This window comes from Alexandromys fortis, unplaced genomic scaffold (assembly GCF_014885135.2).
Source record: "Alexandromys fortis isolate MF-2015 unplaced genomic scaffold, M_Fortis_MF-2015_v1.1 scaffold_31, whole genome shotgun sequence".
Classification (NCBI taxonomy): domain Eukaryota; kingdom Metazoa; phylum Chordata; class Mammalia; order Rodentia; family Cricetidae; genus Alexandromys; species Alexandromys fortis.
Genome location: NW_026067974.1, coordinates 13,183,259 through 13,205,083, shown reverse-complemented (window position 1 = coordinate 13,205,083; position 21,825 = coordinate 13,183,259). Strand labels below are relative to the sequence as shown.

Below are 21,825 nucleotides of genomic sequence, written 5' to 3'. Positions count from 1 at the left end.
TTTTTTTTGTTTGTTTGTTTGTTTGTTTGTTTTCGAGACAGGGTTTCTCTAGCTTTGGTGCCTGTCCTGGAACTAGCTCTTGTAGACCAGACTGACCTCAAACTCACAGAGATCCACCTGCCTCTGGAGTGCTGGGATTAAAGGCGTGCGCCACCACCACCCTATTTTCTTCTGCTTTTCTTTCTTTTTTTTTTTTTTAAAGACAGAGCCTCACTATGTAGCAAACTCATAAGAGATTGTCCTGTCTCTGCCTCCTGAGTTACACAGTGAGACCCTATCTAGAGAGATTGTGGTAGCGTTGGGCTGGTAATGAGACTATTTCAGGTTCTTTCCCATGCTTTGGGAAGCTCTCCTGATTTGATAAGACTGTTCTGACTGAGGATTTTCCTTACCCTTAGCTCCATTACTTACCACAAACCAGGCGAAACCAGGAGAGACCCAGGAGGAAGAGGCTCACTCAGGAGAGGTAAAAAACAAAAAGCACCCTCTCCCCGTTCTCACAGCCTGCTAAACGGGAGGCTGACGTGAAAACACCAGAGTACAGACTGGATCTCTGCAGAATATTTGGTGCCCCAGACTTTGGGGGCTAATAATAGAGAGTGGTTAATAACAACATTCCAGCCAGATACAGTGTTGCCCATCTGTAATCCACTTGGGAGGCTGAGGCCCTAAAGATCACAAATTTGAGGCCAGCCTGGGCTACCTGGTGAATTCCAGACCAGCCTGAAATACATGTATTAAAAACAAAACAATAGGGGCTGGGGATGTAGCTCCTTTAGTAGAGAGCTTGCCTACTGTGCACATAGCTCTGGCTTTGAGCCCTAGCATCACATTAACCTGGGCATGGAGGCAGGAGGATTACAAGTTCAAGGTCATTTTTTATGTTTATAGCAGGTTTGAAGTCAGCCCAGTACACGTGAGACAGTTCCTCCAAAAACAGAAAGAAACAGAGTTAAGGACTGGGGTTATAGCTCTGGGTTGTGCAAGTTCCTGGATTCAATCCCAGCACTGCAGACAAAGAAAAAGGAAAGTTGCCTGGCGGTGGTGGCGCACGCCTTTAATCCCAGCACTAGGGAGGCAGAGGCAGGCGGATCTCTGTGAGTTTGAGGCCAGCCTGGTCTACTAGAGCTAGTTCCAGGACAGGCTCCAAAGCCACAGAGAAACCCTGTCTTGAAAAACCAAAAAAAAAAGAAAAAGGAAAGTTGCTCATGGTCAGTCCACTGTGAGTCATTGGAGGTACTAGAATGTACCCCAAGGCACAGGGTTACTGAATAATGCATCCATTAATAAGTAGAATTATGGCCAGGCAGTGGTGGTACACTTAGGAGGCAGAGTCAGGTAGATCTCTGGGCATTCAGCCTGGTCTCCAGAGCCAGTTTCAGGACAGCCAGGGCTACACAAAGAAACTCTCTGGAAAAACAAAAACCAAAAAATAATTATCAACAACAAAAATTAAAAAGCGAAAAAGGAATTATAAGGCCATCGAGATGGTTCAGTGGGTAAGCATGCTTGCCACTCATCCTGTCACCTGAGTTTGTGTGTGCGCTTGTACACACACACACACCAATACGTCAATAAATATTTTTTATTTATTTATTTATTAAAGATTTCTGTCTCTTCCCCACCGCCGCCTCCCCTTTCCCTTCCCCTCCCCCAATCAAGTCCCCCTCCCTCGTCAGCCCAAAGAGCAATCAGGGTTCCCTGCCCTGTGGGAAGTCCAAGGACCACCCACCTCCATCCAGGTCTAGTAAGGTGAGCATCCACGAAACTGCCTAGGCTCCCACAAAACCAATAGGTACAGTAGGATCAAAAACCCATTGCCATTGTTCTTGAGGTCTCAGTAGTGTCAATAAATATTTTTAAAATGGATTTTAAAATGTGATTATAGACCAGCATAGTGGTTAATGCCTGCAATTCTAGGTACTTGGAAGGCTGAAGCAGAAAGATTGTTATAAGTTTCCAGTCAGCCTGGGCTCAGCCTAATAGTCTTAAGTTCAATCCCTCATTCCCACACAGGGGAAAGACACCTGGCTTCTACAAGCTGCCCTTTGTACTGTGGCATGAGCATGCACCTACACAGAAATAAATAATGTAATTTTTAAAGGTAAATGACTATGGTCAGAGGTGGGATGACCTGTGTGTCTGGGTGGCTCCAGGGCATTTTTGGTTCATGTTTTTTATTCTCTATAGCTATTGTCTCCATTCCTCTCCATTCACAAACAAATCTCATTTGGACAGATGGTGGTATATTTACCATAGACATAGCAGATTAGCAGTGTTAGAATATATGTCATTTTTAAATTTAACGCTGTCAGTGATAAAGCTGGGGATGTAGTTCAGTGATTGATCCCCTGCTTTGCATGGGCAAGGGCCTGGGTTCTCCCCAGCACTGCACAGTGATGATAATAAAATAGTAATAACAGTAACAATAGGAATAATAGAGATGGTTTTCATTACTAAATAATTACTAAATAATAAAATAGTAATAACAATAACAATAGAAATAATAGAGATGGTTTTCATTACTAAAGATATATGTTGTAAGTTGCTTTTCTTTTGCAGGAAACAGATCATTGTTTAAGTAGAAGTTATTTATTTGGGAGAGATCCTAGCAAACTCTAGTAGGAAGCAGAGAAGGGAGATGGGAAAGGGAAGGAAGCCAGGATGGAGGCATAGTCAAGCCCGAGTGGGTACTTGGAGCTCCATTCTGTGGAGCAGCACCTGTTAGAGGGTGTTGGCTTCACCCCCTGAGAGTTAGCTTGTCAGGGTAATAAGGGAATATTTATTCACCTGGCTGTCTGTCATCTGGAAAGCAAACCTTAAGTGGATTGGGGGCTGTTAATTCTGCTCTGCACATGCTCTGCAGGCAGCTAGGATGCAGGGGCCAGAGAGAACCTGCAAAGAAGCAAAAGAGGACAGCTGAAGCCAGTGATACTATAAAATGTTGAACATAGAAGAACTGTTATATACAAGATGACAGTAGGCATGCAGTTCTGTTAGGCAGGCCCTACTGCTTGGTTTTTTGTTGTTTTGTTTTTTTGGTTTTCTTTTTTTTTTTAAATATTTATTATGTATACAATATTCTGTCTGTGTGTATGACTGCAGGCCATAAGAGGGCACCAGACCTCATTACAGATGGTTGTGAGCCACTATGTGATTGCTGGGAATTGAACTCAGGACCTCTGGAAGAGCAGGCAATGCTCTTAACTACTGAGCCATCTCTCCAGCCCTTATTTTGTTTTTCAAGACAGAGTTTTTCTGTGTAGCTTTGGAGCCTGTCCTGAAACTCACTTTTTAGACCAGGCTGGTCTCAAACACAGAGATCCACCTGCCTCTGCCTCCTGAGTGCTGGGATTAAAAGCGTGAGCCACCACGGCCTGGCACGCCACTTTATTTTTTTGGGACGGGCTTTAGCCTGGACCTGATCCTTGGGCTTACAGATTAGGCTGGCTGCTTAGACCCAGGAGGGTAGAAAGATCTCCCAGTTCTGCAATTACAAGTGCACACCATCCTGCTCACCCTTTATTTTTCTTTCTGGGTTTTATTTTGTGTGTGTGTGGGGGGGTGTTGTTTTGTTTTGGTTTGGTTTTCAGAAACTGGGTCTCTATATTATCCTAGTTCTTGTGCTATGTAGACAAGGCTGGCCTTAAACGCACAGAGACCTGCCTATCTCTGCCTCCCAGATTATTGAGATCAAAGGCATGTGCCTCCCTGCCCCATTTGTTTGTTTAACTGTGGGGATCTGAACTTGGTCCCTCTTCCTTAATAGAAAGAATGGTATTTACTTAGCCATCTCCCAGCCCAGACCCTACCCACTTCTTTAAGATTTATTTATTTATTATGTATACAACATTCTGCCTCCATGTATGCCCTCACGCCAGAGGAGGGCGCCAGATCTCATTACAGATGGTTGTAAGCCACCATGTGGTTGCTGGGAATTGAACTCAGGACCTTTGGAAGAGCAGACGGTGCTCTAAACCACTGAGCCATCTCTCCAGCCCCCTACCCACTTCTTAAGTTGCTCTGGTTTATCAGGTTTTATGGTTAGCTATCTAGGCTAAAGTCAAATAGTTCTTTGGCTTTAGGGGAAATAGATTTCCCCAAAGTTGCCAGAATTCTAATGCCCTTTTATTTATTTTTCTTGAGACAGGGTTTCTCTGTAGCTTTTGGAGCCCATCCTGGAACTAGCTCTTGTAGACCAGGCTGACCTCGAACTCACAGAGATCCGCCTGCCTCTGCCTCCCGAGTGCTGGGATTAAAGGTGTGCGCCACCACCGCCCGGCTCTAATGCACTCTTGTTTCTTTCTCAGGAGCCATTTATTGAAACTCGCCAGGATGGTGTCTCTCGAAGATTCATCCCCCCAGCCAGGTGCTTACTATTCCTCAGTCCCCTGTTTCTTGCCAACGGCCAAGGGAATTTTAATTAAACCTGGGAATTAGGAATTGGGACCAGGTGATGTAGATGAATTATCATCTAGCCCTTTAGCTGTTAGAAAAGATATGTTCTCTGACACATTACCCATCGCCTTTCAGCACTGATTTTTTTCTTTTTTCCTCTATAGCCATTCCCACAGTGAGAAGGGTTAGTGCCTTTGATGTTGAGGGAGTGATTGAGATGGGTTCTGGAGAAGGTTTTAGTGGTGCTTGTTAGATGTTTAGGTTCTTAGTTCTCATCAATGTAGCAGGTAAAAGTTGCCATCAGGAAGTGTTAGTATTTAAAAAAAATGGTCTTTCTTGATCCTCCTTGCTTTTTGCTATAAACATACATATCCATTTTTGATTGCCCCCCCTTTCTCCTTAGTCCACCTGGGGTAACTTCCTGCTGAGTAGTGCCCCTGTGGAAGACCAGCATGGCCTTCTCTTGGGAGATAGGTACCCTTGGGAGGTCCAGTCGGGCTAGGAATGGGTATGACCCGTGAGGCCCCTCAGCCAGTGCTTAGGTGGAGGAGGCCTCTCTGCTCCCTCATGTGGCCCATGGGTGGGGGGCTATCTGCAGGATGATGTCTACCGAAAGTGCTAATAGCTTCACTCTGATCGGGGAGGCATCTGATGGTGGCACCATGGAGAATCTCAGCCGAAGACTGAAGGCAAGTTGGCCTCATTTCACTGTCAAGAATTGTGTATAGTTGTTATAGGGATTGACTGGGCAAATAGCCCAGAAGAAGCCCTATCCTGACTGTCCTGTCTCCAGGTCACTGGAGACCTTTTTGACATCATGTCGGGTCAGACAGACGTGGATCACCCACTGTGTGAGGAATGCACAGATACTCTCCTCGACCAGCTCGACACCCAGCTCAACGTCACGGAGACTGAGTGTCAGAACTATAAGTAAGTACCTCCAGGGCCAGGGTGCTCCTGGGACTGCTCGGCCGGTAGGACTTGGGGGTGCTGGTCCTCGGGCACGTGGGACACAGGTGCTCTCTAGTCAATAGACTGTGTTCTTGGCAGACGCTGTTTGGAGATCCTCGAGCAAATGAACGAGGATGACAGTGAGCAGCTACAGAGAGAGCTGAAGGAGCTAGCCTTGGAGGAGGAGAGGCTGATCCAGGAGCTGGAAGATGTGGAGAAAAACCGCAAGGTAGTGGCAGAAAACCTAGAGAAGGTCCAGGCTGAGGCGGAGAGTCTGGATCAGGAGGAAGCTCAGTGAGTGCTCGCCCTGCTATTGCTATTCTACCTTCCTGTCTCTAATACCAGGTCAGGGAGTGGTTTCTGGCTGAACACGTCCCATTAGGTCAGCTGTCAGTCAGTGCCGTGTCTGCTCCAGTCCTGCCTGTTGTTTCTGGGCTTGTTTCCAGGAGAGTGTCTGGGGCCGTAGACGAAGACTTGACATAATAAGTGAAGAAAGGATGTTTTAGTTAGGTAGGGTGGCACCAGGGCTCTGAAAACGTTACTCTTGGGCCAGCTAACTGGTCCAGTGGGTTAAAGCCCTTTCCTTCAAGCCTGATGACCCAAGTTCAATCCCTGAGACCCACATGGTAGAAGAGATCCAAAGCCTGCCTACACACAAATAAAAAATATGACTCATTCTTTTTGTTTGAGACAGGGTTTCTCTGTTTAACAGCCTCAATTGTCCTGGAAATCACTCTGAGATCAAGCCGGCCTCAAACTCAGAGATCTGCCTGCCTCTGCCTCCTGAGTGCTGGGATTAAAGGTGTGCACCATCACACCTGGCTAAGAGACCCATTCTTACTTTTTTTTTTTTAATATTTATTTTTATTATGTATACAATATTCTGTCTGTGTGTATGCCTGCTGGCCAGAAGAGGGCACCAGGCCTCATTACAGATGGTTGTGAGCCACCATTTGGTTGCTGGGAATTGAACTCAGGACCTTTGTAAGAGCAAGCAATGCTCTTAACCTCTGAGCCATCTCTCCAGCCCCCATTCTTACTTATTTTACTTCTGACAAAAACAAAAAAATACAGAAATGTTTTTGTCATGGTTCACGAGAATCCTTTTTTTTTTTTTTTTAATCTATATTTTTAAATATGGGCACCCGGAATTTGAGGTGTTTTTATGCCTTGTAGGCAAAACATTCCTCTGAGAGGAATCAATGGCAAATGGAGATTTATGTAATAAGCTGTAACTCTACCACTAGAGTAAGTCCTTGAGAAGAATGGTGAGAAAGAGACGACAGCCTCCATGCTCAGCCCTTAGGGTCCCCTTGGCTGCTCGCAGGTACCAGCGGGAATACAGTGAGTTTAAAAGACAGCAGCTGGAGCTGGATGATGAGCTGAAGAGTGTAGAGAACCAGATGCGGTATGCCCAGATGCAGCTGGACAAACTGAAGAAAACCAATGTCTTCAATGCCACCTTCCATATCTGGTAATGAGGGCTCGGGGTTGGGGGAGGCTCATCTGGGAAGTGTTTGTATTTGTCAGCCACATAGCTGGGTGAACACCTCCCCATAGAAGAGGCACTGGGGGTCTGCACCTAGGCCAGCTTTATGTCATTCCTTGTACTAGGATAGCTATAATGTAGGGTGCAAATGCACACACTCGAATGCACACAGGCAGGATTCTAGAGTGGTTAGTTGGGCAGTGGTGGTTGACAACTTTAATCCCAACACTCGGGAGGCAGAGGCAGGCAGAGCTCTGAGTTTGAGGCCAGGTTGGTGGTCTACAGAATGAGTTCCAGGGTAGCCAAGGCTACACAGAGAAACTCTCTTAGAAAAAGTGAAACAAAAACCAACAGGAATTTAGTGGTGTCTGTCCACCAAATCCTGTTGCCTGGTGCTGTTTTTAAAATTTTTGTATTATGTTCATCTGTGCGGGTGCTTGCCTCCATATATGTCATTGCACCCCATGCATGCCTAGTGCCCACAGAGGCCAGATGAGGTTGTTGAACCCTTGAGATTGGAGTAACAAAAAGTTGTGAGCTGCAATGCGGGTGTTGGGAATCAAATCTGGGTCTTGTGAAAGAGCAGCCAGTGGTCCTAACAACTGAGCCATCTCTCCAGCCCTGGTACTGATTTACTAACCCCAGGCTCATTCGTGTATAACTGATTTAATAACTATTGAGTATCTGATGAGTGGAAAGCACTGTGCTAGACACCAGGAGAGTCCCAGTAAGAAATCTACAGTATACCAGCTGCTCATTGCCTTCAAGGAATGCATAAATAGCAGACTGGTGTCATACAGTGTGATAGTGTGCCAAGGGTTCTGTGAGAACATGAAATGAAAGGAGACCTTCCCACTTTGAGGAAGCTGCATGGAAAATTTCACCCAGAGAAGGCTGATATGGCTGAGGGGTGTAGATGTCTACAGAGGAAGAGTTATTCTGGCAAAGAGAACATCGTGTGCAAAGAAACAGGAGCAAGGGAATGGCAAATTCAAAGAACTAAAAGGATCTTATTATGACTGAAGATTGAGTGTAAAGGGGCAAGTGACCAGATGTGAAACTGGAGAATTACCATTATTAAGGCATTTGGAGTTGATCCCAAAGGCAGAGGGAATTATTGCAGACAGGGAAGTGACACAAGCACATTTGCATCTGTGGATGGCAGCTTTGCTTACAGGGTGAGAGATAATCTGGGAAGGAGGTATGGAACTCTTAAACTGGGAAAGAATAGCAGCCTTGAGATGGAGGGAAAGTAGACAGATTTAAGACAAGTGGGAGGTACTGGAGAGACGGCTCAGCAGCAGTTAAGAGCGCTTGTTGCTCTTGCAGAGAACTTGTTCAATTTCCAGCACCCACATGGTGGTTGTCAATCATCCATAACCCCAGCTCCAGGGAATCCAACAGGCATGCATTGGTACAAATTCAAACATGTTGGCAAAACATTCATACACATAAATTAAAGTAAATCAGTCTAAGAGAGAGAGGGGTAGGAGGCAGACTCAGTGGAGGGTTTGTTTGGCTTTGATATTTGTTTTGTTATTTTGTTGGGGGAGGAGTGTAAGAGTGTTCAGTGACTCTCAGTTCTGCTTGGACATCCAAACAGCAGGGGGAAAGATGCCTTAGGTTTGGGGCAGCCAAAAGAAGTGTATGCTAGTTTCTGGGTGAAAGTGGAAACCTCAAACATTTTATAATCTCTATTTCCCCCCGACCCCCTCTGCCCTTCTCTATAGGCACAGTGGACAGTTTGGCACAATCAATAACTTCAGACTAGGTCGCTTGCCCAGTGTTCCTGTGGAATGGAATGAAATCAATGCTGCCTGGGGCCAGACAGTATTGCTGCTGCATGCCCTAGCCAATAAGATGGGTCTGAAATTTCAGAGGTGAGAACATGCCGCTCTCCACGGCACCTTGGGCAAGGCGTGTCTGTGATGTCTTCTGTCTATACCACATGGTACTGCTTCACTATGGCCAGAATTCTTGCTGCCAGCAGACAGAAGGGCCTGTGCCCTGCTTTCCCTTCATCTCAGGGCTCTTGCTGTGATGTCATGGAGCAGTATCATCAACCTGCATGACTCCAGTGGTGGTCCCAAAAGTCTCCAGAACCTAATTTTTCCCTAATGAAGTTTGAGTGTTTGTTTTTAAAAACCTACCAGGGTGTCCAGCCTTTGGATACTATGACATGATATTGTTGTCTACAAATGTGTTGAGTGTTATTCATAGCTGTCATGGGAACATGGGCAACCCACAGGCCTCAAGTTATACATACCTTTTAAAGCAAAATACCAGGCACAGTGTTGAACACCTGTAATCTCAGTACTGGGGGAGTTGAGGCAGGAGGATCAAAAGTTCAAGATCAGCCTGGCCCACATAAGGAGACCCTGTCATTTAAAGACAAAACAAAGACAAAATATACATAAGTTGATGAGTACCCGTTACATAATAGATGAAGTCTTTTTAGTTAAGTCTTTAAACATGGACTCTAGAGGGAGGTGGAGGGAGGTGGGGATAATAAATAATAAAGTCCTTGGGTAAGATGCAGATTGAAAATTACTGGGTTGCAACTTTGCAATAATCACCATAGGAGAAATCCTGTAGCCATTTCTGCATTTCCACTTTAGGTACCGACTTGTTCCCTATGGAAATCATTCATATCTGGAGTCTCTGACAGACAAATCTAAGGTACTCTGGGAGCTAGAGTTCTTGTTTATTCTAACAAAATGAGTACATTTGGGGCCTAGGGATGTAGCTTAGAGATAGGGTACTTGCCTAAAGTATACAAGACCTTGTGCTTAGAAAAGTTTAGTTTCTATACCTGCTGACATTTTTCAGTTTCTTTCTCAGACTATCTCATAAGGAGCCAACAACATCTTGTTCAGACTTAGCTCTTTGGGGTTGGTGGAAAAAATTCAGGTTTTTACAGCCTGTTGAGAAAGGGTCTGGGCAGATCAGAGGAGTGCATGCACTTGGGGACTTGGGGGTGGGAATATGCTGAAGTTCAGTACATTTCCAGTGGTAGGGAGGCTGCTGGGAGTTGCTGTTTGCCCAGGGCTGTTGGAGTGGTTGAGGGTTATAGAAGACATTGGTCAGCTATAATACTTGTTCTGGTGGGCGTAGACAAAGCTCAGGTGATTGGAGTGCAGGGAATGACTGGGGACATGCCCATAGCCAGTTCTCTCTTCTTGGGCAGGAGTTGCCGTTATACTGTTCTGGGGGATTGCGGTTTTTCTGGGACAACAAGTTTGACCATGCAATGGTAGCTTTTCTGGATTGTGTGCAGCAGTTCAAAGAAGAGGTGGAGAAAGGCGAGACACGATTTTGTCTTCCATACAGGTGAGAGTTTGCCCTTTATCCTCTGCAGGCTCAGTGAACTTGTAGCAGGGACTAAACTGAATTAAAAGGTAGTGAATGGAAACATTCTAAAAATGGCAAGAGGGAAAACAGTGCAATCATAGGCCGCTGATGGGCAAGGACTCATTTCATATTGCAAGCAGAACAGAGTGCAATCACCTGGTCCCTGGAGTAAAGAATATTGTTGTAGGTGGTAGTGGGGATTTTCTGGAGACAGAGATCAAGTTTGTAGCCTCATTCCAGAAAGGCTTTTTCCTGCAGCCTTTGGGAGTATACAAGAATGCTTGTCTTAGTGTAGTAGCCCTGCATAGAGACTAGTTCAAGAGACTGAGTTTGAGAGCCAAGTAAGATGGGCACACCTATAATTCCAGCACTCCGGAGGCTGAGGCAGGAAGAATGTGTGGTTTTAAAGGTCAGTCTGTGCTTCGTAGTGAGAAAAGGAATAAATACAAACTGTTTATTTCTTTTGCCTCTTTCTGCTCCTGAGTTCAGGGATGCCTAGGCAGACAGTGAGGAGTACTGTAGCCTTCACTCCTCTCCTGCTCCAGACTTGTCATGTGTTTGGGTGTGTCCTGCCCTTGTACTCTGCAATGACAATGAGGCTCTTGTGACAGCCTTTTATTTTAGGGTTTCAAGCAAATCCAAAATACACACTATCAGTAGCTCCTTGCCAAGCGCTGTTAGATAAATGACGGGAATGGTCTCGTGGTCAAATCCCTTGCCCATTTGCCTGAACTGACTTAACTTGGATCTGTTTCTTAATGAGCTCTGCTTCATCTGTCTGCAGGATGGATGTGGAGAAAGGCAAGATTGAAGACACTGGAGGCAGTGGCGGCTCCTATTCCATCAAAACTCAGTTTAACTCTGAGGAGCAGTGGACAAAAGCGCTCAAGTTCATGCTGACGAATCTTAAGTGGGGTCTTGCTTGGGTGTCCTCACAGTTCTATAACAAGTGACTTACTCCTCGGGGGTTGTTCGCCTTTAAAGTTTTACATTTGGTTTCGTTTGGAAAGATGCTTTAAATTAAATCTGGGTAATATTAAACCACATGTTTACAATACCAAAAGAGACAAAAGCCACTTTATTTTAAAATATCATGTGACAGATAGTTTCCAGAGGATAGCAAGCAGCCATTGCCACAGTTTTGACTCAACCCCATGCTTTCCTTTTGCCATTCCCTTGAAAACAACTAATTGACATTAACTTTTAGTTGATTGACACTGATGTGTTCTCACTGGATTTTATCTCTCTCAACTTCCTGCACTTACAATATGAAATAGGAACGTTTTAAGATGATATTAGTGGTACACAGTTGGATGATGTGGGAAAGGACACGAGGTCAGATGCTGGAAGTCTAACTCTTTCCTCACGTAGTTCTAGTATTAAATGCCTACTCTACTGTCTGTTAGGATTACAAAATGCTGTTTGGTACTGTTTGAGACATGGAAAGATTTAATGATTTGTAATAAAGGATTTGCTATGGTCTATTAATTACCAAGAGATGTGATGGTAAGTTTTTCTTTAAAATTGAGTATTTTATATTCTGGAAGAATTGAGTTCCAGTCAGTTTTGTAGAAATTCTGTTGAAAAATGTTTTAGTTTAAAAAATAAAATAAAATGAAATGAAATAGTAAGCCAGACTTGATGGTATTTAATCCCAGAACTCAGGAGGCAGAGGCAAGTGGATCTCTGAATTCCAGCCCAGCTTGTTGTGTATAGTGAGTTCTAAGACAGCCACATCCAAATAGTGAGATCCTATCTTTTAAAAAAAAAAAAAAAAAAAAAAGAAGGAAGGAAGGTTTAGCTGTAGGGGAGCAAGGGAAGAAAGGCTACTCAGACACTCAGCCAAGGCCATCCAAAAGTCTGTTTTAAAACCCTGGGTAATACTTATCTGGTGTTCTCTGATAATCAGATTAAATTAGGAAAGCTTAAATGTCTTGTCAAACAAAAATGAACCAATTTCATAATCTAACTCTCTCCAATTCTTTGATGTTTTTAGCCTGCTATGAACATACAAGGATGTATTTGTCCACCATAACTGTCTCTGATATAGGGGAAAAGTGCCTGAAATTGGAATACAAAATACTATCCAAAGGAAACTTGGAATTTTTGTACCCTGAGAATAGAAGTAAACAAAGAGGAGAATACAGTGACAGAAGGCTGTGTCTGGGGTTCAGCCAGCCTCATGTGTTAGAGGAAGCAGCAGTCCTCAGAGCTCTGGCTGCCTTGTGGGGAACAGGCTGCTGTTGCCCAGGAGTGTGTGTTCCCACGCTGTGAGTCAGGATTGCATAAGAGAACTCAGCAATGCTTTCCGAAGCGATGCCAGTGATGCTCTGCAAATGCCCTACAACCTTCAGGAAGACAGAGGAACTTCTCATTACTAAAGTCTCAGCACATTGTAGTGCACAGCACGCTTATGCACACACTAACAGATTCTTACTTGAGATAGTCTCCCAAGCCTAACAAGCTTTTCATTTTTCTGAACACAAAATTAAATCCAGATTCCTATGTTTGCTGATGGCCAAGTGTCATTGCCCTGATAGTGTTAACGTGGGCTCTTTCTCTACTTAGCTGTTTCCCTCTGTTAAAGACAGAACAGTGGGTCATAATTATAAAGGAGTTGGACAAACTGAACTTGAGTGTCTATTTCCAGTTCATAAAGAAAATGGAGACACTACTTCCATCCTACTCTGGTTTTCCAACCCTCCCTTCTTGACTGTACCCAGTTCCTGGGTCCTGGCACTTCTCTTGTGCAGACTGTTCTCTCTATTCTGACCATGCTGGCCCCGCTCAGTGGTGCGCACCTGGCTCCAGCACTCGTGGTTCTGGATGAAAGCACTTGCTGCAATGATTCCAACTGCCAACAGCATGAAGTCTTCCTTCACAGAGACAAACTTCTCCCTGAATAATTAAGACCATATTAATTTTGGAGCTAGTATGAAATGTGGTTCTAAATGCTAGGGTCATAGAACTTCAGCTCTGCATTGTTCATGTTGATCATCTTGCACTTTAGACTCAGAAAGAAGCCATGGTCAGGTAATAGCTTACCTGTCATTCCCCCGCTCACCTGGGGTTAAAACGTACACCTGTGTCTTGAGTGTGATAGGCCTTTATTTCCATCTCCCTAACAATTGTAATTGTGAGGCTTTGGTCAGTCTGACTGTACAGTAATCAAAGTCACTTTTGTCCAAGTTAGAGTCATGTGACAGGCTTTCCCCCCCTTCAAGTGACTATAAAAGCAATCCAGCACTCTGAAGTTTTAACTAATGGCAAAGGAAGAACTAGAAAAGAGTAATTGTTTGCAGTAATTTACATTTAATAGTAAAAACCTTGAGTTTTCCCGATTTGGTTCAGTAATCAGCAATAACAGAAGTCAGTCAGAACCAATTATCCCGTGTTGTTTCTCAGTGCTGGGTATTGAATTTACTAGGCAAAAGTACTCTACCACCAAGCTCCAAACGCCTCATTCATAGATCTGTCACCTACTAGGCAACCCCGGAAGGAGCCTATCCTAGAAAAGTTTCTTACCCTTGCAGCTGACTGGGTGTAGAATTCTCAATTGAAGCCCTCAATAGGCTCTCATAGATGGGTTCATGCAGAAGATAGACCAGGTCGAGGAGGGTCAGGCAAGTTGCATGTAGTTGTGTGGCTGGGACCGAGCAGCCATTGTACCCTACATGGAGCACAGGCATGAAAGACTGCGTCAAGTTGTGCTGGAGTGTTGCAGTCTTAGGTCAAGCCCTAACTGGCTTGGAACTCTGTGTAGACCAGGCTGGCCTCAAACTTAGAGATCCACCTGCCTCTGCCTCCCAACTGTTGGTATTAAAGTTCTATGTCTGGCCAGAAGGTTCATTTTAAAGGACAGATCTCCATCAGTAATGCATATATCCAATTACAGTACATTTATTCTGTCTTATGCTTCTCCATAAACCCAGCTCTCGTATCCTGCAATAAGAAAGTCTAATGAGACCAGCATAATGGTGCACACCTTTAATCCCAGCATTTGGGAGGCCAGCCTGGGTCTACAAAGAGAGTTCCAAGACAGCCATGGCTGTTACACAAAGAAACCCTGTCCCCCAAAAATAAAGTGCCTAATGAATCCAAATCAGGCACTGAGACCTCTGAGCTACCTTCCCTGACTAGTACTGGGGAGACATCTACATCATTCAGAAACATGCAGGCTTCCTACTGCTCCTTATTGGTAGGGTGTGACTCCTGTTCCCAAATCCCTGGGCACATGTTTTTGTTTTGTTTGTTTTTTTGAGACAGGATTTTGCTGTAGTTTTGGAACCTGTCCTGGAACTAGCTCTTGTAGACTAGGCCTACCTCCCGAATGCTGTGATTAAAGGCGTGCGCCACCACTGTCCGGCTTTTTTTTTTTTAAGGGGGGGGAGAGAATTTTTTTTTAAAGATTTATTTATTTATTATGTATACAGTATTCTCAGTACTCTGCCTGCAGGCCAGAAGAGGGCACCACATCTCATTACAGATGGTTGTGAGCCACCATGTGGTTGCTGGGAATTGAACTCAGGACCTTTGGAAGAGCAGGTGGTGTTCTTAACCACTGAGCCATCTCTCCAGCACCCCCCAGCTTGTTTTTGTTTTGTCTTGTATGGCAGTCTCCAGCCCACATCTCCTGAAACATTTAATAAAGTACCTAGAACTTCAAGGAGCATCTCCACATATGCCAAAGGAGTGGGCAGATTTATCTGGAAGTTCAGGGACTTCAAGACATCAAGCTCTGACTCCAGTAGTTCTTCTTTGGTACACATATAACCAAGAGCCTGGAGGAAGTTCAGGACTGTAACGTTGCTGACTATCTGAGAAAGAAAAAAGGCAGAGGAGAGATAACAGGATGCAGGTCATAAGCCCTAGCAGTCCACAGAGCACTGCAAGTCCACACCGGTCTTCTCTCTTGGTAATCCCACTAAGTTATGCAAGCAGGATTACTTGCAGTTAAACCCAAGTTCTCCCTTCTGGTCATTACACATGCTGGATTTCCCTTACCTTCTGCTCCTTCCTTTCTCCCTGCCCGCCCTAATTTTGTTTAGATTTTCTTTGTAGCTACTATCTCCCACCTACCAATATCAATAATTCGTTTTCTCTGAATAAACTTCCGTGACTCCCCAAGCTGATGAAGTTCCTTTCCCAGCCCTGTTACACTAACAGATCACCTTTTCACCTTGTTTACCCCCATGTCTTTTCCCATTGGGTAAGGGATTCCTTGAGAGCACAGACAATAAATATTTTTTACTGTGGTAGCCATGGTTTCTACTGAAACATCTAACCATAAAAAAAAACTCAATAAATATTTGCTGGATGAGTGGTATTTTACTGTACAGGCACTGGATATAACGTGGAAACATTTTATCTTTAGGTGTAATCATTTGCCTTTAATGCTGATAGGCATGTTGGTAATTCAGGTACCTTATGTAAACTGTCCTTAAGTCCAAGGGGAGGAAAGGTGACCTGTATGAATGATGGCATCTGTCCAGCAATTATACTTTGGGAACAGAACTTCAGGCTGTTTACTAACTGCCTCTGTGTGACTGTGTGTATTCAGGCGGTGTGCTTAGGAAGCATAATTACACTCTGGAATTTCCACATGAGTAGTGTCACCTAGCTTAGGAGCTGCTTTCTCTCTGACACTCAGGTGCCCATGAGCAACCCCGCTCCTTACTTTGTAGTGGAAAGATAGTTTGCTGGCCAGCTGAACACATGACACCAAGCGGAGGATAAACTTGTTGAAAAGCTGCTCTTTCAGAGCTCTCCAGTTCTGCGATTCGGTCTTAGTTCTCGGCTGGATTGTGGCTTGCTGAAAGATGTTCTCTGCCTGCTTCACCATAAACCTGTAAGGGAAGAAAAGGATGGAGAGAAACTTTCCAATCACACCAATTAAAGGGACTTTGTGCTGTAGACTTGCTCCACTGATCAGGTAACTAATGCTGGCTGGGAGTTCTCCATTTGCAAGTGAAAGAAGGGTGCAAAGCCAGCGGCTAGGTAAGGGGGGGCCCGACTAGTGCTGTGTGCGCCGCCATTCTGAGGGGCACTAGCACAATGGCCTTCTGCACAGACTTTACCTTTCTAGGATTTCTACAGCCTGGTAGCTCACAGATTTCTCCAGACACCATTGTTCAGACAGGAGAAAAACAAACTCTGCCAAAACAGGAAAGAACAGCTTAATTCACAAGATGCAAGCCAAGCCACTCTGTGAACTCTTGGCATTGTATAAAAGCGCTGAGGGAGCTGAGGGAAGAGGGTCAGGAGGTGAGAAAGATGAGACTGGAGCAACCAAAGCTGAGCTCAGTTTCCTTTGCTGCCAATAGGCAGACCAGAGGCATGGAAAGGAGACCCACTCGGTGCCAAAGTCAAGGGTTTGCCAAGCTCCCTCCGCGACCCTTGAGCCTTCCTGTGCATCTCAGCTGTTAAAGGTTTGGTCAGTTACACACAAAAACCAGCTGGCCTAGTTGGTCTCTACCTCATGCTGGGAACCCCTAGCTTCATGGAAGGTTCTTGGATGGATAAAAAACCCTAACCCCTATATTCTGTTTTCAGTGGAATGTTGGCAGGAACAGAAAGGTCCCTCCTGGAGCTTCGACAGTCTTTATGACACTATTTGTTTAGTAACCACCCTCTGCAGAACTCCCATCGCTTTACAAACACAATTCACCTTGCAGCTGGCCACCGCCTCTCCACCGCCAGCTTGTTGTGTAAATCTCTTTTGTTACTGTGCAGTGACTTGTTTGGAAGAAATATCCCCTAACTCAGAGAACACAGCCCAAGTCAGAGGGAAAGAATCATTGAGAGGGTTGGAAGGGTAAGGTACTTTGGCAAGATTTTATCCTGCTTCTGTTTCCCTTTGAAAGAACAGACTCAGATAAAATTCTATTTAGCTTGCAATATCATTTGAGGGCGGAAACGAGGGTAAATGTCACTTCTCAGTAAAGAGAACTGCAGACCCAAGAACCTTTATCATTGATAAGCAAAGAATTTCAGAGGGGGATCCTTTACCTCAGCCTGTATGCACATAATCATACTGTCATATGTCGCCTGAGAAAATCTGACTTTCTTAGAAGAAAAAACGATGTATCGGGCATGCTGGTAAATTCTCAGCAGGTGGAGGCAGGAGGTCGGGAGTTCAAGGCTATCTTCACTTAGATAGCAAATTGAATGCCAGACTGGGCTACAAGAGACCCAGTCTCAAAAATATGTTTTAAACCTATTAAAAAAAAAAAGTCAAACTATCCCAAGACAGTTTAGCAATATACTTAACTTACAAATAGATTTATACACAAAGCTTTGTTACAAAGCCCACAGCCAGGCTAACAATCTCCGTGGAGAAAAGAACTGAGCACACCTATATGTTACTGGCCAGACCTTTGTCTTTTTATTCTTGGACCTTGGGCTTTATTTCCTAGCAGACCTTTGCTTTTGTTTTGGATTTGTTAGGACTTATTCAGGGAGTCGTTTCTGGTTTTTTATTTTAGGTCCTCGCGGAAAGTGAGTTTGGATTAGGTGGAGTAACTATGGTCACACCTGCACTTGTCTTTGCCTCCTCTGCCTAACGAACATGCTCAGATGGAATGCTACCCACAAGGCCTTTCAGCCTCCGCCTTGCCATCCAACCTTCATTTCCACTGATGCCCTGGAAACACCTGAGGCTGCTGACCCTTCCCGACCCTCCTGTTGGCTTCAAAACTGTTGGTTCTGTGCTTCTCTCGCCAACTATTGTTGGTTGGTAGGGTTTGTTTATTATTTTACTTTTTAAAAGATTTTTAAAAATTGTGTGAGTGCAGTGCTTTCGGTGGCCATAAATTGTTGGAGTCCCTGGAGCTGCAGTTAGAGGCTGTTGTGAGCTGCCTCGCGTACATTGTAGGGGATTGAATTTGGGTGCCCTGGAAGAGCAGCGTAAACTCTCAACTACTGAGCCTTCTCTAAGTCTCTATTTTATGTGTACGTATGTGAGATTGAGTTTGCATGTGCACTATGTTCATGCCAAGTATCTGCAGAGATCAAAAGAACAGGTTGGGTCCCCTGGAACTGGAGTTACAGGTGGTTTTGGACTGCCATGTGGGTGCTGGAAACCAAACCTGGGTCCTCTGGAAAAATAGCTTAACTGCTGAGCCATCTTTCCACGCCCTTGGTTTGGTTTTTGAGATGGGTATTAGTGTATCTTAGGCTAGACTAACCTGGGACTCACTGTGTAGTTCACTCTAGCCTAGAATTTGCAATTCTCCTGCCTCAGCTTCCTGAGTCCTGGGATTACTACATGAGCCCCTCACTACATGCAGCTCATTGTATTGTTGACTCTCCCCTGTTCCAGTTCCCAGAGCACAGAATGTTTCCCAAGAAGCTGTTCTTGATCTGCTTTTCTTCTCTCCTTGGAGTATCATGAAAATAATTTAAAAACCTTGATTTCTAGTTCTGACCTTTCTAAACCGTCTGTTATTAACCTTCCTCTGGATGTTCTTCAGCTATCTTAAAAACTCAGTAGATTCAAATCAAAACAATTTCCCCCTAAAACAGAAGTCACATTTCCTTATTTCTGTATTTTGTGTGCCATTTTTACCTTCTTTCTTAAATGAAAATTGGGCTTTCTTGATTTTGCCTCAAGATGTTGTAAATCCATTCTTGTCACCGCTCTGTTATCCCTCTGACTACACACGGGCTCCTCTAGCCCACCTCCTTCAACCAGGCCCAGCCTTTTTACACACAAAAACGTTTTGACCAAAGCAAAAATGTGTCTTCATGCTGAAAAAATGCTTAGCTTTTTTTTTTTTGAGACAGGGTTTCTCTGTAGCTTTGGATCCTGTCCTGAACTGGAACTAGCTCTTGGAGACCAAGTTGGCCTCGAACTCACAGAGATCTGCCTGCCTCTGCCTCCCGAGTGCTGGGATTAAAGGCGTGCACCATCATAGCCTGGCAACGGCTTAGCTTTTACAAGCACTGACTGCTTTTCCAGAAGATCTGAGTTCAATTCCTAGCACCCACATCAGGTGGCTCACAACTGCCTATAATTCCAGTTTCAGAGAATCTGGCACCTTCTTCTGGCTTCTTCTAGCACCAAGAATACACATGGTGCATATACATGCTTGCTGGCAAAACACCCATACACATACAATAAATTAAATAAGAAATAACAAATTTTAGTAACTTTCTCATTTTTCTGCTAAACCAAGTATAAAGTCCTCCCCCTTGACATTCATATTGCTATTCAGAGTATCTCCAGACTACTTTCCTGGTCTTAATTTCTAATGCTTTTCCACATGCTCTGGCCAACCTGGGCTACAACTGGACCCTCCACTCCTGCCTTCCAAAGCTCTATTCATGGCATCCTGTTCTGGTAGAAATGAGAATCCCTTTATCTTCAAACAAAATGTCACCATTCCCTCAAGGTGTACCTCAAAAGTCACAAGCCCTGGGCCACACAGCTTATCACTCCTTTTAAATGTATTCTCTCTGTCAATGATTCTAACCATACTTGTACCTACTTGTTTGTATACTTAATATCCCCACCCAAAGTACATAGTTTGAGAGCAATGACTACATTGCCGTTTCATCTTTCTCGCCCAGGCAATGTCAATAATAAACACTCTAAGCATATTTACAAAAGGAAGCGTAAAACTCTGCATGGTGCCATACACCTTTAAATCCCACCACTCTGGAGCCAGAGACAGGCGTATCTCTGTGTGTTCGAGGCCATCCAGGCTATGGAGAGTTCCAGGCCAGGCCAGGACTCTGCAGTAAAACCTTGTCTCAAAAAAAAAAAAAAAAAAAAAAAAAAAAAAAAAGCGAAAAAGACAGGGGGCGGGGTGGGAGTAGGGGGTGCGGAAATAAAGGGTAAGGGTGCTGCTGGTAAGCCTCGTTCATCACTTACAACCCGCATGGCCTGGCTGAAAAAAAGTACTAACAAGATATATTTGAGTGAACAGCAGAGGTCAGTGCTCCCAGGACTCCCATAAACCCGACTCCCCACTCTGCATCCACACCCACGATCCGGCTCTCCCTGAAGCTGCCCATCCGTCCTGCAGCCTCCTTCACGGCTTGCTCATTCTGCTGGGCCAAGTGAAGCAGCGCGTTTTCGATGGTCTCTGTGGCTACCGCTCCAAACTGGAAGTCACTGGAATTAGCAAGTCTGGGCCTCAAGGGTCCTTCCATATTCAGAAATCTTTCGGAGCACTGGGACAGTTCACGGGATGCATAAACTGGCTTCCTTAGCTTATTTCCAGAATCTTCTGCCACTCCTTGGAGTCTTCCTTTCTTTCCAATATGTCTGCCCTGGCCTCGAATCTGAGGAAAACGTAATTCCCACCACAGCCTCGAACCGTCAATAGCTTTTCGCGCCCCAACTGCCTCAAAGCGCTCAGCCAATCAGAAAACACAACCGCTTCTCGTCTTTCTTGCCCCTCCTCCAGAGAGGAGAGACCCTGTCTCTACCCAGAAACACCACACGGACTACAACTCCCAGAGTCCCTTGCGGTGATCAAAGCCTACTATTCCCGGCGGGGCTGGGCGGCTTAGGGCGGAGCAGCAACATGGCGGCTTCCGGAGCTGGTGACCCTTTGGGTGCTAAGGATGGAAATGCCCCATTCGCTCAGCGTATCGACCCGTCGCGGGATAAATTGACCCCAGCGCAAGTACAGTTTATGCGGCAGGTGCAGCTTGCCCAGTGGCAGAAAACACTGCCACAGCGGCGGACCCGGAACATCGTGACTGGCCTGGGCATCGGGGCCGTGGTATTGGCTATTTGTATCCGTCCTGACTTTATCACGTATGGGGTTAAGGAAAAGGGAACGAGACGTGTAGCCTTTAATGTGTGGACAAAATGGGGTTAATACCTAATCTTACTATATCTACGCTGCTCTTAGTGGTTCTGTGATAGCTATTCAGTTAAGGGTTCAAAAAAAGCAAAAGGGTGGCACTCCACAATCATTAATTTGGGGTTATAACAAGGGTGGTACAAGAAAGAAGTGCCCGTATGCTTTTGGTTTCCTGAACCCACCCCGCCAGATGGTTACACCTTCTATTCAGTGGCTCAGGAGCGTTTCCTTGATGAGCTGGAAGATGAGGCCAAAGCTGCCCGAGCCCGAGCTCTCGAGAGGGAGAGAGCATCAGGACCCTAACTGTACGGACCATCTTCAAACTGCTGAAGCTCCTGTACCCCTTAAATGATGCCTGGCGATCTCACAGCATCGCTGGCTTCCTTACTTCGAACTGTGATTGAGCCAAGAAGCCAGAGACTGCGCCTGGCCACTGCCGGGTGTGTGTGTGTGTGTGTGTGTGTGGGGGGGGTTGTTCATTTCACATGCAGTTTGTACAGTACTCAGCCTTCTAATTTCCTTGTTCGAGAGGTATGCGACCTTGCCTTTCCTCAAACTTTGTGGTTTACCCCTTCACCTCCCAGGGGCCCAACTGTTAAGGGGGAGGGTGAGGTGTATCTGCAGAGTTGAAACCTTAAGTGGGAAAGATGGGGTCAAGTTAAGAGAAATAAAATGAGTCATCTCTCCTGAAGGCAAGGCTAGTGTTTGGGGGCCGAGGGACACATGGCGCTTCACGCTGGAAAGCGCCCTGGCAGTAACCGCCCTGGCAGTAACTGCGGGGGTGGCACAGCCCCAGGGAGCGGTAAATGTTTAACTAGA

General features: G+C 45.1%; 3 protein-coding genes across 3 annotated transcripts in view; 2 read left to right on the top strand and 1 right to left on the bottom strand.

Moving 5' to 3' along the window:
- The window catches only part of Becn1 (beclin 1), a 14,537-nt gene extending 2,717 nt beyond the window's left edge, over positions 1-11,820 (top strand). Inside the window, exons 3-12 of the mRNA XM_050156506.1 lie at positions 399-466; positions 4,311-4,369; positions 4,997-5,087; positions 5,192-5,328; positions 5,449-5,643; positions 6,677-6,823; positions 8,569-8,718; positions 9,457-9,517; positions 10,026-10,168; positions 10,974-11,820. Coding sequence (XP_050012463.1) covers positions 399-466; positions 4,311-4,369; positions 4,997-5,087; positions 5,192-5,328; positions 5,449-5,643; positions 6,677-6,823; positions 8,569-8,718; positions 9,457-9,517; positions 10,026-10,168; positions 10,974-11,142 — 1,220 coding nt within the window. The 3' untranslated portion in view covers positions 11,143-11,820. The remainder of the gene's footprint in view (positions 1-398; positions 467-4,310; positions 4,370-4,996; positions 5,088-5,191; positions 5,329-5,448; positions 5,644-6,676; positions 6,824-8,568; positions 8,719-9,456; positions 9,518-10,025; positions 10,169-10,973) is intronic.
- Positions 11,821-11,962: 142 nt separating this feature from the next.
- Positions 11,963-20,592, bottom strand: Cntd1 (cyclin N-terminal domain containing 1). The gene is made up of 7 exons (XM_050156514.1): positions 20,176-20,592; positions 16,267-16,342; positions 15,867-16,035; positions 14,844-15,006; positions 13,715-13,859; positions 12,991-13,087; positions 11,963-12,537 (listed from the first exon to the last, which is right to left on the bottom strand). Exons 1-7 carry the CDS (start codon positions 20,342-20,344, stop codon positions 12,370-12,372), a joined length of 987 nt encoding a protein of 328 aa, XP_050012471.1. The 5' UTR covers positions 20,345-20,592; the 3' UTR covers positions 11,963-12,369.
- An 89-nt stretch (positions 20,593-20,681) lies between these two features.
- Positions 20,682-21,697, top strand: Coa3 (cytochrome c oxidase assembly factor 3). The gene is made up of 2 exons (XM_050156548.1): positions 20,682-20,935; positions 21,197-21,697. The coding sequence occupies exons 1-2, from the start codon at positions 20,722-20,724 to the stop codon at positions 21,307-21,309; spliced, it is 327 nt and encodes a 108-aa protein (XP_050012505.1). The 5' UTR covers positions 20,682-20,721; the 3' UTR covers positions 21,310-21,697.
- Positions 21,698-21,825: the final 128 nt, after the last annotated feature.

Coding starts and splice junctions, on each gene's coding strand:
- Coa3 (XM_050156548.1), top strand. CDS start 20,722: ATGGCGGCTTCCGGAGCTGGTGACCCTTTGGGTGCTAAGGATGGAAAT. Junction 20,936..21,196: donor GGCCGTGGTATTGGCTATTT/GTATCCGTCCTG, acceptor CCACCCCGCCAG/ATGGTTACACCTTCTATTCA.
- Cntd1 (XM_050156514.1), bottom strand. CDS start 20,344: ATGGAAGGACCCTTGAGGCCCAGACTTGCTAATTCCAGTGACTTCCAG. Junction 16,036..16,266: donor GCTGTAGAAATCCTAGAAAG/GTAAAGTCTGTG, acceptor CTTCCCTTACAG/GTTTATGGTGAAGCAGGCAG. Junction 12,538..12,990: donor ACCACGAGTGCTGGAGCCAG/GTGCGCACCACT, acceptor GTCTTCCTGAAG/GTTGTAGGGCATTTGCAGAG.